Here is a 14155-nt window from a genome sequence, read left to right on the forward strand (position 1 = left end):
CTCTATTTCTGCCCCCTCATACATTTAATACAGTGAAGGGTGCACGGTCAACAGTCCCAAAAACAGAAGTGACATCACCTGTCCATAACAAAATAGATAAAATGGCTCAATGAGTTTCTTTCATATTGCCTTGTTAAATGGGACTCCACGCTATCCCAGAGGAAGCACCTCATGGGATAAGCGGGAGGTTAAATTTCTATGGCTTATTCTGTTCTTGGTCTCAACCAATAAGGGGGTCCAGTGGTGAGTATGATAGCTGCTCTTCTCTTTTAAAGATCTAGGACTAAAAGTGGGAAATGATTGGAAAGCAGATTCATAAATACTGGGCAAACTTAACTGCCCAGTATTTATGGTAATATTATTTGTGACTATTTGGAGGAATATTTCAAATATTGATGAAAATATTTGTGTAGTGAGACGGTGTGGCCTCCCTCCTGCTCAGTTGGAGCTGAGACACCAGAGGAGGCAGACGGACTCAGTTCGCTCCTGGCCACCGACCCTGCTGTTAAGCCCAGTGACGCCCTGCCTTCCAGGGAATTTACTACTGCCACGGACCTGCCAGGACTGTCGTGGGCCACCTATTCAGAGGAGGCAGACAAGACCCGCTACTCTAGGTACACTCCAATGGGAGGAAGTGGACAGCCAACCTTAGTCTGGCTACAGCCCTACCTGAGGCACAGTCAGCGTATCGCGGTTGAGATCCCCGCACCTGCTGTGTGCCTGTGCCATTCCCCTGAGCTCTTCAAAGATCCTGGACTGTGATGGGAAGGAATTAATACATTGTGTTATATAACATCCCTTTTACATCTTTTGCAGTTTAAGATGCTGACACTGGGCAGTGTTTTACTGCTTATGGTAGCAGCATCTGTTGCCAGCATAGGCAAGGATCCTACCCTTGATTCAGACTGGGAACGCTGGAAGACAATCTACCAAAAGCAGTACAGCAGTGAGGTAATTATCTTTGCATTCTAAATATTTATTTTTATGGTGTATTGCACTAAATATTCATAGGCAGAACCATACCCACTACTACCTGGTTGATTCTTTTTACTGGTTAATAATTTAGTGGCGAAGACAAACAGAAGAACTGAATAGAGTTCTGGAGACTGAAATGTTCAACATCATGGTATATCTGGATTAAATATTATCATGAGCAGCTCCACAACTATTTATTAGTGAGATCTGCACTGTGGTAAGGGTCACTTACACTTCCAGCTGAAGGTTGCTTCAATGTGCCTACAAAGTGCAGCTCAAGAGTTTGTGTTTCTAATAAGTTAATTTACATTCTTGGACTATACCACAAGTGGAGAGAAACATTCTTAATATTTTTCATCCAAAGCTATTATGTTTTGATCTGGGGATTTCCTCAAATTCCTGAAAGGAAAAGAATAATTTTGCTCACTCTCAATCTGGTGTATATCTCTGACCCACGGAATTTACCAGAAAGAAGCAGAGTGCTCCTCAATATTTTAAAATTGTAATTACATTGTCCATGCTCGATAATTTAATGAGAACTGGTTGAAAAACCATGTTTTGCCTCATGAAGATTTTTTATTAAAAATTATTCATTTGAAATTTTTCAATTTGTCACTTGAAAATTTTGAAACAAAAAATGTTCATTGTTTCAGATTCATTTTGAGATATTTGTTGTGGTTTTAAAATACTAAAAATTAGTTAAATTTTTTAAACGTCTGATTTTAGTTTTTTCCCTTTTCTCTCACTGGTTTTTTATTTTTGTTTTATAATGAAAGACATCTTTTTTCTTTCCACTTTTTACTCTTTCATTTTTTCCTTTCTCTACTCTGTAACTTGGCAAAACTCCTCCAACTTTGGAAAAGCTAGAGTGGCATATTTCATTTTTCCTTTTGCCATTATGTATCTCTTGCAAAATGGAAGATGTTTAAAAAGTTAAAGTAGAAAAGGGAAAAAGAAAAAAAAATGAAAATTTGGGAGTTTTCTTCCCCCCCAAACTATATATTATTCATCTTATTACGGCAAAAAGGGAAAAAAGAAAAGAAAGTGAAAATTTTAGAAGAAAAACAAAATTAAATTTCAATTTAAAATGAAACAAAAAATGTAGTTTCATTGGGAAATTTCCCATTGGAAAAAAATCACAAAAACAACCTTATCCTGCCAAAAAATATTTAATTTTTATTAACCCAATTTTTGTGACCAAAAATGTTCTCATTTCTTTCATTATTTCAGGAGGAAGAGCTTTCTAGGCGCTTGATCTGGGAAAAAACCCTGAAAATAGTTACAGTTCATAACCTGGAAGAGTCAATGGGAAAGCATTCATACACAATGGCCATGAATGGCTTTGCAGACATGGTAAATTTCCTCATGCTACTTTGTTTTAAAATTATATAGTGACATTTTAATCTAGGCATTATTGTTTCAAGCTCCTTTTTAAAAAGAAGTGATAATTATTGTAAAAAGACTTTTCCCTCACCTTGGTCAGGATTGCTAGTGTAATTAATTACACTAACTAGTTACCTGTATTCCAATTACTTTTAAAAGTAAATGATCAAAAGTAATATGATCCTGAGGAGGTGCATGGGAGCAGAGAGTAGTTAACATAGTTCAAAGGCTAGGACACTGGATTGGGAATCAAGAGATCTAGATTCTGTTAACAGTCCTGCCAGTGAATAGCTGTGCAGTCTTAGAAATCTGTAAAATGAGGATAATACTTACATTCATTTGCACTGTGCTTTGAGATCCTCAAGTAAAAGGAGCAGAGAATTATTAAAGGAGTGGGCTTTGGATCAAGCCGCATTGAATAAGAAGGTGCCATTTTACACAGCCACTTTTTATAGTAAATCTGCAGTTTAAACCTTAGACATTTTCTGCCATGTATTTGCCAACTGCTACAAAGTTAACAGCAGTATGAGCAGTTACTGATTTAATATACTCTATTTCTTTTTTAATTTTTATTTTAACAGACATCTGAGGAAGTAACGGCTACAATGACAGGGCTCAGGGTATCCGACTCAGAAATGGATAACCTCACAGCTGATTGGCCTCAAGAAAGTATTCAGGATCAGGCCCCAGACTGCATAGATTGGAGGAAGAGCGGTTATGTCACCAATGTAAAGAACCAGGTGTGAACTCAGAGGTGGAAATTACAGTAGGTGGAGAATGAATACTGCAAGCCACATACTTGCAGAATAGTGCAAATCTCCCATCCCCTTCTTCACATTGCTGAGGAAGAACTGCATGGTCACACCAATACAATGTTTGTAAACGACATTCTATGCAAATATCTATATATCTGCATTATCCATGTCAACATGTAATTTATTTTATGCAGAAAATATGCCTCTTCCTTTATTGTTCATTCAATTTAATTTATTTTTAAAACAACTTTAGCATTAATGTAGGTGAAAAGCGTCATTAACAAAAGCAGAGAATCAAATTCTTTGCTCTTATACAGAGAAGGCAGAGTACAGCATAGGCAGTGGCAATGCAAGCTTCTCCCCCACTAACCTCCTACCAACATGCATCAGCCCTGATCTGAAAGGAGAGGGGATGGTTGATCTTAGTATCAAACATGGAAGTGTTTTTTGTGACGTGGATACCTATCAGCTAGGAACTGGACCACGGACACTAAACTCAATGGCATTGATTTGCACTACACCTGAACAGTGCTTGAATGTAATGAAGAGTGGTGACTGCAGGGAGATAGTTGTGCTATCTTGAATCAGGACTGCCAGATCCTACTCTAATTTATGTTGCTGTGTAAAGGATGGCACTAAAGGAATAGACCCTTTATGCTAGCATAGGATCATCAGCCATACCGGAGTTCAGCTCCACTACGCTGCCTCTTGCCGCCTTTCATGGGGTTGGGAAGGCAGCTATACCACCTCCACCAGCTCTGCATCAGCCGACATTCCTCCTACACAAGGAGAATTCTTGGTTGAAAATCTCTGGCTGGTTTAAGGCCACTTTGTGCTGCAGAAGAACCCGGGGAATCTCGCCCAATTCACATAAGACACTCAATAGCCATTGCACAGATTTTAACTGTCATTGGATTTTAACTGTCAGTGAAAGACTGACTGCATAACCTATTTTCAATTAAGACTTATCGTTCCACTACTTAATGTATCCAATTCATACAGCTTCATGGGTTGGGTTAGCAAAAATTGTTATCAAACTCATTTTATGGAAGCTATATGTCTCCAAGAATTGCAGATAGGCTAGCTATATTTACTTCTCGGATAGTTAAAGATACCTGTCTCACAACTGCATTGTGTCCCTCACTCTTCTCTCACTTGTGCTGCTGTAAGTCAGGAATAATGCCAGTGGCTTTACACCAGTGTTGCTATCTTAAATGTATAATTAAGCCATTAATGACACCTGCCATAACATCTCTCCTTTCTGTTGCTGTTCAACCTTGCAATGTGCCACAGGGATCTTGTGGTTCTTGTTGGGCTTTCAGTGCCGTGGGGGCCTTGGAAGGACAACTGAAGAAGAAAACAGGGCGTTTGGTGTCACTTAGTCCCCAGAACCTAGTAGACTGCTCCTGGAAATATGGCAACCATGGTTGCCATGGAGGCTTTATGACTAGTGCCTTCAGATATGTTATAAACAACCATGGCATTGACTCAGAAACGTCGTACCCATATGAAGGTCGGGTGAGTATCACCTGGTCCAGAGGTGTTTCTTTGGGGAGGAAAAACGTTGGAAAAGTATATATTTTACCATAAAGTGTTTTATCTAAAAGACAAATCGGGGGAGGACTCAAATCTCTACTTTATACTATGGTTATATTAACATTTTAATAGATTTTGGGTTTTTTTCTTCTTGATTGCTGCATATTTTAACTCAAATCCTATATGTTTATGAAAACCTTCCAGATGGGATCCAAGTGTAATCCTAATACCATATTGTCTTCCCGAGTCAGCAGAGTGCTTGAAAGAACAGCTCTCAGAGAAGTGTGAACCACTCCATCCATAATTATAGCAATTTAAATAAATATTAACTATTTCACTGTTGATTATTTCAGCAAACATATGTAGCTAATACGCTTTTCTCACAATCTTCAACTGCCTCCCACAACTTTTGGAGTGTCCAAAGACCCAAGATGTTCACTAGCCAGCTGCCAACACCTCCAGCTTCCTATTGACAACTTCTGCCGTGCAGTTATGTGTTCTTAATTAAAAAAAAAAAAACACTGTTGCACACTGAAAACTGAAAATGCAGTGGGGGAGCCAAATAAATTGAACCTCATTTTCCACTGCTTTGCACCTTGTGTAGTCATTTGCAACTGTTCAAAGTCAGTGCAAACTCGGTGTACAATGATGTGCTTTTGATCTGGTAGAATTTTATGCCAACTTAATACTGACTTTGCACAGTATAGATGACTACAGAAGACAGGCCTGATACTGCTCTATGTTGCCCTGGTGTAAATAAACAGTAAATTCACTGAAGTCAGGAAAGTTTACTCTTGTTTAAAACTCATGTGAGAGCAGAAACAAGCTTGGTGCAAAGCACTGGAAAATCAGTAAGATTGAATTTAGTATTTAACAAACCACCAGGGATATTGTACTATTGTATAGTATATTTTCATATTTAAAGGAGCACCATTTACCTGAATTCTATTCAGTTTAATAAGATAAGATCAGATAAGCTAGTTGCAGGAGGCCACCTACCAATTTTTGTGGTTTTGCAACCATTTTCCTATTTTTTAAAAATGCTTTTCTCAGTCTTGTTGCTCTGTGAAAGATTCACACAAACAACAGGAGTAACTGACTATACAGGGGAAACTGTAAAACAGATTATACATAAAGGGCTGACAAATGTGCAAAGCAAAATAGAAAAAAATCTTTTTTCCTGCAATCTTTTTCAATTATAGTAATTGTAGGTGTTACCTTCTGTAACAATAGGTTTAAAACAATTCAGACAGAAGAGTGATTGTTTTGAAGTTGACATTGTTCATTTAATTAAATTGAATCAAACCCCACATTTTGACTTTTAGCTGTCTTTGTGGCAACATTTTCAGAGTTAAGTATCACAGAAAGTAGGAAACCATGCCACTGAATCAGAATTTATACCCATCTTGCTGTACATGGGGCCCTGAAAATAATTGTGCCATTTCATATATCAGCATACCACACAGTCGATAATACTGTAATATATTAGCTAATACATATAAGGTATACTGTACTGGCATTTATTGGATGGAATGTGTCACGCTAGTACATGTGTGTACAGTGAACAAGTTGTTTGCAGTGTTGTTGTAGCTTTGTTGGTCCCACAATAAATTGTTAATTGCCCACTTCAACTTCATGTGTTAATTCCCTATCCGTAACAATCTCTTTCACTGTGTATTTAGCTGTGACACTCTAATTACCTTTCCCAGACCTGGAGAAGAGCTCTGTGAGGCTCAAAAGTTTGTTTCTTTCACCAACAGAAGTTGGTCCAATTAAGGATATTATTACCTCACTCACCTTGTACAGTGAAAGAGTAAGTTCTATTTTCTGGGAAGAGCTAAGTTACTGGAAAGGAACTAAAACACATAAACAGACCTGAATAAACCAGTATGTTATATACCTCTGGACTGTTACAGGATTCTGTTAATTAATTAAGATGATAAAACTTAGCACTAACTTACTTGCCATACTTATTGTGCCCTTATATCTCTGTCTGCCATCTTCTACAGGACAATCATTGCCGTTATAAAACTTCTGGACGGGCTGCCACCTGTGTCAGCTATAAAAAAATACCTAAAGGAAGTGAAACTTATCTTGAAAGAACAGTGGCTTCAGTGGGACCAATATCTATTGCTATAGATGCAAGTTTGAGATCCTTCCAACATTACCATAGTGGTAAGCAGTTTTCTCTTTCCCTGTATCTTCTGAGACCTGAATAGTTCTTAACAAAATTAGAGACAAAGGCCGTGAATCAACAAAACACAAACCTGACTTCAAGCCTGTGAGTAGCTCCACTGAAATCAACAGAACTAATTGTCACAATTCAGGGCAACTCCACCTATATTTTTCCTCAATGGTACAACAAGGGCATCGTTCTCAGGCTTCCAGCTCCCCAGCCATTGCCTCTCTTGGGTGCAGACACGTCTCTCTCCCTTCTTACTGAGTTATTTCCAGGATGCACAGTTCCCTGCCTTCACTTTATTATTCCCAGAAGAAATAGGCTCCCCAATCACACCTGCTTGCTTTCTCTTCAGAGACTGATAACAGAGTGATTGTCAAAAGTTATAAGTGCCACACAGTTCTTCCTATTTTATTCTTGCAATAAAAAGCATTACAAGAAAACATAGGGCTGGTCTACACTACGGGGGAAAATCGATCTTAGATACGCAACTTCAGCTACGTGAATAACGTAGCTGAAGTCGAAGTATCTAAGATCGAATTACTCACCGTCCTCACGGCGCGGGATCAATATCCGCGGCTCCCCCTGTCGATTCCGCAACTCCGTTCGGGTTGATGGAGTTACAGAATCGATATAAGCGCGTTGGGGATCGATATATCGCGTCTAGATGAGACGCGATATGTTGATCCCCGAGCAATCGATTGCTACCCACCGATACGGCGGGTAGTGAAGATGTACCCATATAAAAACAATAAAAGAACCTACATGTATCTTAATAAAGCTCACCAGAATTCATCCCAACAACCCTAACATAGATTCTGGCAGAAGCCGTCATTCAGATTCTGACCTAAGGGAATTCCTTCTGGTTACAAGTTCATCACAGCTTCAGCTCAGAACAAGCGCGCTCACAATGTGTTTGGTCCACTTTTTATAAGGTGCAGTGTCCTTCATCTGGAGTTTCCAAGAGTAGGTAACTGGTCTCACCCCAGAGTGTGGCTTCAATAGGCAAGCTCAGGAGGGGATAATTTGCATTTCCCTCCTCTCAAGTACTGTCTAGGAAATTCACTTTACAGGTAGTGTTCCAAAAAGCATTTTGAAGTTCCATACAATCCCACAAGAGTGCATACATATTTGCCTTTTTAATACAATAATTCAGTAGGGTTTAACTTAATTCAATAAAGTTTGTACATGTCACTCCGTCACACTGCTCACATGCCTAAAGTAAAGTACATTCTAGTAAGTGGTTTGCTGATTCAGGGTCGAAGAGCAGCCCTGGAAAATGTAAGGGATGAGTTGATTACATTCGGTAAATATCTACATGGGGAACAAACATTTAGTAATGGGCTATTCAAACTAGGCGAAAAAGGTATAACAAGATTCAATGGCTAGAAAATGAAGCTAGACAGATTCAAACTGGAAAGAAGACATGCATTTTTAAGTGAGTGTAATTAACCATTGAAACAACTTACCAAGGGTCATGGTGGATTCTCCATCATGGACCATTTTTAAATCAAGATTTGAATTTTTTTTTTTTTAAAGATATGCCCTAGGAATTATTCTTAAGAAGTTCTACAGCCTGTGTTATACAAGAAGTCAGACTAGAAAATCACAATGATTCCTTCTGGCATTGGAATCTATGACTCTATTAAATTATTGGGGGTAGAGAAACATCCTATTTAGAAATAATTCTGCTAATATACTAGAGGCTCTCTGACTTTAGGAAAAGATGGAAGGAAACCGATCATCTTGCTGTGTGTGCTCCAAAAGTGAGAAGCTTGGGAACTTAAAAAAATTTATCTTAACATCTGGTCCTGCAAAGCTGATTTAGAAGTAGATCCATCAACTTCACATAAGAAAGGGTTACAGGGTCAGATTCCCAAATTGTTTTTGATTAGAGTAAGCGATGAGGCTACCTCCATTTACAGCGCTGGCAAAACAGTATATCCTGTACCTGAGAGGTTCAGGTTTCCAAAACAACAACTCATTGACCTATCTGTTTTAGGAAAATGGTTTCAAAATCAAATGCAGATTTGCCAATTATATCTTTATTCTGTTATATCATTTTTATCGCTCTCTCTTTTAAATGATTTAGAAACCGTAAGTGGTATATATAGTTAACCTATGCAACCATAGGTTTTTTTGTATTGTCACCCTTGTCCTCCCTCCCCACTTCTGTCCTACAGTTATATACTCACTCATTAGCTCTTGTCTTAAATTAGGCCACAGTCCTGCAATGAGCTGCACATGGGCATACCTTTGTATTTGTGTGGAACTCATTGCAGAATTGGGGCTTTAGACTGTAACCTCTTTGGGATAGAGACTTTGTCTTAATACAGTGCCTATCACAGGAGCACAGTGCTCCTGACTGAGGCTTCTGGGCACTGCTGTTTCATAAATAAATAAATAAAATATTTTCAGGTGTGTACTATGACTCAAAATGCAGTTCTTCACATATAAACCACGCCGTTCTTGTTGTGGGATATTGTGTGGACAAAGGTGTGCCATATTGGCTTGTCAAAAACAGGTAAGGATGAGTTTTCTTTAATTAAAATACCTTTCCTAAAAATTCTTTAAAATATAATTTCATCATAAAGAACTGGTTTAATACTTTACAAGGACAGCATCAAAATAAATAAAATATGTTTTAAAAGTATTTAACTGTTCTGTTAACTATATCTCTGATTATTAAATATGAAAGTATATTTTAAAATTCTAATTTACTTTTCACTATTAATTCTGTTTAGGTTTTGCACATGACAGGCAGCTGGACACAAACTAGTTTAGTTAATTCAATTTTCTTTTTCTAGCCAATTTTGCTTACTGATTCTCATGGTCCTGCACAAGGTTAAAGACTTTGAGTTTCAAAAACAGAGAGGAATAGTTCATTCCAGAAGACAAGCGTACACATTCATTTGAACCTGCAATTTCACTGAACTTTTTTCAATTACAAAAACATCTATTCATATGATTTACTATAGACCTAGATTTTGGCCCTGAACTCTGACATTGTGTTTTTAAATGATTTCCAATGTGTAATAATTTGATCTCTAATTGGACTAGTGGCCTGCAAAGAGGAAATAAATACATTGTGTGTATCTGAAGTAAAATATGAGATTAATCCTCCAAAATTCTCAAATGCAAAACAAATAGATAATAAATACGAAACTCATGGGCATGCCCAGTACTCTCTTTTCAAGAAGTTTGTGGAAGTCTTTTCCCCATTTTTAGCCTTTCTTTGATTTGAGCTTATTACAATTACCCAACTATTGAGCTTTAACAGGGTATCTGTGTTCTGACAAAGATAACAGTTGTGTGTTTATTGATACATCCCTGCCTGCAAAGTGGAATTCTGGGTATGGCTATTTGTATTTCTTATTATTTATAATGCACTTCCAGTGTGCAATGGTTTCAGAGAAGTGCTGCATTCTGAGCTCTAGGAGCACACTTTTTTTTTTTTTTTTGCTAAGGCTTATGCTTAATTTAAAATCTTGTTTTTCATGGCGACCTATCCTTTTATAAAACATTCAAACTCTGAGCTGTAAAAGTGCTCTGCATCTCTATCTCCCATTTAGCCACAACTGAAAAGGAACCTGCATTAAGATTTAACATTATATATATTATATATAAAAACAAATATATTGTTTGTTTCTCTTCTGCAGCTGGGGAACCAGATGGGGTGATCACGGTTATATCCGGATGGCAAAAAACAGAGGCAACCTTTGTGGAATAGCTTCATTTGCCAGCTACCCAGTGATGTGAAAAATAGACTTAATCCTGGCTGGCAGAAATGAAGAGTCAAACATACTTTAAAATTAATTTTGTTCTGAGTTCCCCAAAAAACTGTAGTCTTCAATAAGTCCTGTCTTGAATCATACAAATTTGATGGACCCCAAACAATCTGTTAAATGCAAGAACAAAAAAAACTACTGTAAGAATCACTGCTTGCTATAAAACTTCATGAGTGCTAGCCCTCTTGGCATATTGCTTCCATGTTCCCTAACCAGCCTGGAGCAGCGTAAAAAAAATCATCTACACCAACTACTTCAACCAACTAGTCACATGATATTGGTTCTCCTTGTTTCATTAAAGGAAGTTAAAAACCTATTAGGAAAGCATCTAATATTACTTTCCTATGTGGGCAATTGCTATTAGTGTCACAAACAGGAGCGGAGGTGGTGCATGTGTTCACAAATTTAAGGAGATGTGTCCTCAAAACAATCTCTTTATGCAGGGCCGGCTCTAGCCATTTTGCCGCCCCAAGTACGGCGGCATGCCGCGGGGGACGCTCTGCCGCTTGCCGGTCCCGGAGGTCCACCGGAGCCGCGGGACCAGCAGACCCTCCGCAGGCATGCCTGAGGGAGGTCCACCAGAGCCGCCTGCCACCCTCCTGGGAACCGGCAGAGCGCTCCTCACGGCATGCGCCCCAAGCATGCGCTTGGCGCGCTGGGGCCTGGAGCTGGCGCTGTCTTTATGTTATGGTCCACTCTATGAATAGATGCTAATTCTTGTAATGATGGAGGCCATATAACTACCTAGGTTGTTCAGAAAGTTTGAGAAGCTTTCTATAATCAAGTTTCTCAATGGTTTTGCAGGTGAAACTGTTGCTTTTTAATTTGCCAAAAATGCCCTTTTTTAATGCTCAGGTTTTTAAGAACCTCAAAACACACCTGAAAACAGTTGAACATGTATGATTAGTAGGGTTGGATGAATTCCTGGAGATTTCGCCACATGACATAATCTTTAATTCCTGCAGACTCCATTACAATCCTGGAGGGTTGGCAATCCTAATGATACTATGTACTATGGCACCAAAGTCAATGTTAAATGCGAGATTTACTGACAGTAAATCATCTCAAAATTTTATCCAACGAATCACAATAGTTGGTGTTTTTTCTCAAAGATCTTGGATTTTTGTGATTATGTGAGAATCTCAGCCTTTTTTTTATTTTTTAAAATGTGTTTCTAGTGCTGATGGTTGTGGATAAAAGGTTGAAAATGTGATCCAAGTGAACCATACATGCTCAAAGACCAGAAGGCAAATAAAAAGCACCCTAAATGTATTTTTAATTTAATGATTATTAAATCACTCTCGTGATTTTGGGGGTGGAGGGTCAGGACTCATAATTTTTGAATGCTTGGGGTTGGCAATACTCATGTTATAATGTATTACAGAAAGCTGCATTCATGATAATTCAGAACCTATGTTAGCTGTTCTACTGCCCTTGTCCTGCTTCCTGGGTTTCTTGGTAATTAATGTCTTAGTATGCTAATTTCTCAATAATTGTACTGGGATAATAGCCAATATAATCTTTCAGTATGCAGTTTTTATTAATTTTAAATTATGTATTGTTAAATGACAATCAGATGTTTTCTCAAAACTTGCTGATTGTAAGATTTTGCATGCATTACTTCCCACAGAAGCTTTAGAATGTGTCAGTACAGTATTTTGTAGATAGCACCAGGACACTTAATTATCGTGCTTATTAGCTGAAATGTTTGATAATTTTGTCCTTTTTTATTAAATAAAAGCAAAACCTGAAAGATACAGCTTGATATTTGGCTAGTTTAATTTTTAACTTCGATGTTTTTAAATATTGCACAATACATCTTTTCAAAATACAGTTAACAAAAATAGTTTAAAAAAACCCAATTCTATTTCTGGCATAAGAAATGAAGAATGATGAAAAAGTAACAAAGACTATATTTCTCTCTTAATACTTTCCCTCAGAAATTGCCGTATATATTAGGTTATATTTGTATCGTGTATACGCTCTATTCCCCTCTATTAGATGGACTATCCAATATGAGCTAATGGTTTTATGATCCTGTCCTCCTACAGTCTGTAACTATTGCAGAATACAACTCTTAACACTGTTACACAAGTGTGGGTGTTTCAAATGGCTCTGTGCTTTACACAAGTCCCCATGAGTGGCTCAGATTCCCACTCTTCCAACGAACTGCAACCTCCATTTTCCTTCCCCAGGCGAGCCCCTGTGACGTCTAGGCTAACAGCGGGAAGGTGAAAGGTGTGGAGTCTTTGGACATGGCCCTGGGAGCGGTGCAGGAGGCAATGAGTAGCGAGGAGGCAGGAGTGTTTGCAAATGCCGCTGGGTGGGAGGCAATAGGGCACGAGGAAGAGCCATTGCATGTGGCGTGACAGGGCAGATGGAGGCAATAGTGGGAGAAGAATGAAGAGCCTTTGGCTCTGAGTGCACCACAGCGCAGGCACTTCCAACATGGAAGGGCTTCTCCCACCACTGTGCTTAATCTGGCTGCACCAGAGGGTTAGGGCAACCTTACAACAAAGCACAGGGTGCAACATTTTTCACTGCCGGGCGCCATGCAGCTCGGGCAATCTAATTGTTCAGTGTAGACCAGGCCTTCATAGTGACTGGAGCAGTGAGGAGATGCTAACAGCCTTTGCACGTGGCCCCACACAAGGCAGAGGTGGGGGAACCAGGGTACCACAGGGACAGGCAGCAGCCTTGCACGCTAGCCCCAGGGCGGGGTGAGAAGGAAGCCTCGGGAGAGGCTGTGGCAGGCACGCGACGCTTCGTGGAGGGCTCAACGGCGCTAACGTCAGTTGGGCTGTAAGGCGGGAAAGCCCTTTGCACACGGCCCCCTGATGGGAGCAAGGAAAGAGAGGGGAGAAAGGCGGTTACGCTGCACACGGCCCCCGCTCCAGGGAAGGCGCGCGCGCCTCAACAGCGCGAGAGGAAAGGGCGGGAAAGCGGTCGGCGCGCGGACAAAGGAGCGGGGCGGGGGGGCCGTTGATGCGCGCGCGCGCGGCGCGGGCGGGCCCAGGTGGCGGCGGCGGCGGCGGCTGCCAGCTCTCGCTAAGGCGGGCCGGGCCGGGCAAGGCGCGGGGGGGCGGTGGGTTGCGCCCCATGAGGCGCTAGGATTAGCCCCCTCTTCCAATGAGTTGCGACCCCTGTTTCCTCGGCCCCACCCCCCCGCGCACCCATGAGTCTCAGTTTCCCCACTGGCCCCAAGTCCCCGGTTTTCAGGCTCCCCCCCTCCTGCTTCACCCCAGCTGGGGTGGGGGGAGGGCAGCTGTACTGCCTTTGCCCAGTGAGTCTCTTTCCCTTGCCCAGCTGCAGCCCCCCCTCCATTTTGTCTAGGGCAGCGCCTGATGCCAAAGGAGCCCTTTAAAGCAGACTCCCAGGTTGTAGGGCACGTCCGCCCTAGAGCGGCACAGTCACGGGTAGCACCGTAGTGTGGCCGTGCCCTGTGTTGGGAATGGGCTCTCCGTATCGGTGTGGGTAATCTACCTCCCTGAGGGGCGGTGACCAGGTGCCTGGAAGAATTCTGCCAACCTGCCGGGGGC

The 14155-nt window shown here is 40.5% G+C and overlaps 1 protein-coding gene across 1 annotated transcript; it reads left to right on the forward strand.

Annotated features, from left to right (window-relative positions):
* The first annotated feature begins 822 nt into the window (after positions 1-822).
* LOC127038371 (cathepsin K-like) lies at positions 823-10852 on the forward strand. Its single transcript, XM_050930948.1, has 7 exons — positions 823-951; positions 2206-2328; positions 2940-3098; positions 4407-4631; positions 6659-6824; positions 9247-9352; positions 10488-10852. Exons 1-7 carry the CDS (start codon positions 823-825, stop codon positions 10585-10587), a joined length of 1008 nt encoding a protein of 335 aa, XP_050786905.1. The 3' UTR covers positions 10588-10852.
* The last annotated feature ends 3303 nt before the right edge of the window (positions 10853-14155 follow it).

The sequence above is a fragment of the Gopherus flavomarginatus genome, chromosome 20 (genome assembly GCF_025201925.1).
Source record: "Gopherus flavomarginatus isolate rGopFla2 chromosome 20, rGopFla2.mat.asm, whole genome shotgun sequence".
In the NCBI taxonomy this organism is placed as follows: Eukaryota; Metazoa; Chordata; order Testudines; family Testudinidae; genus Gopherus; species Gopherus flavomarginatus.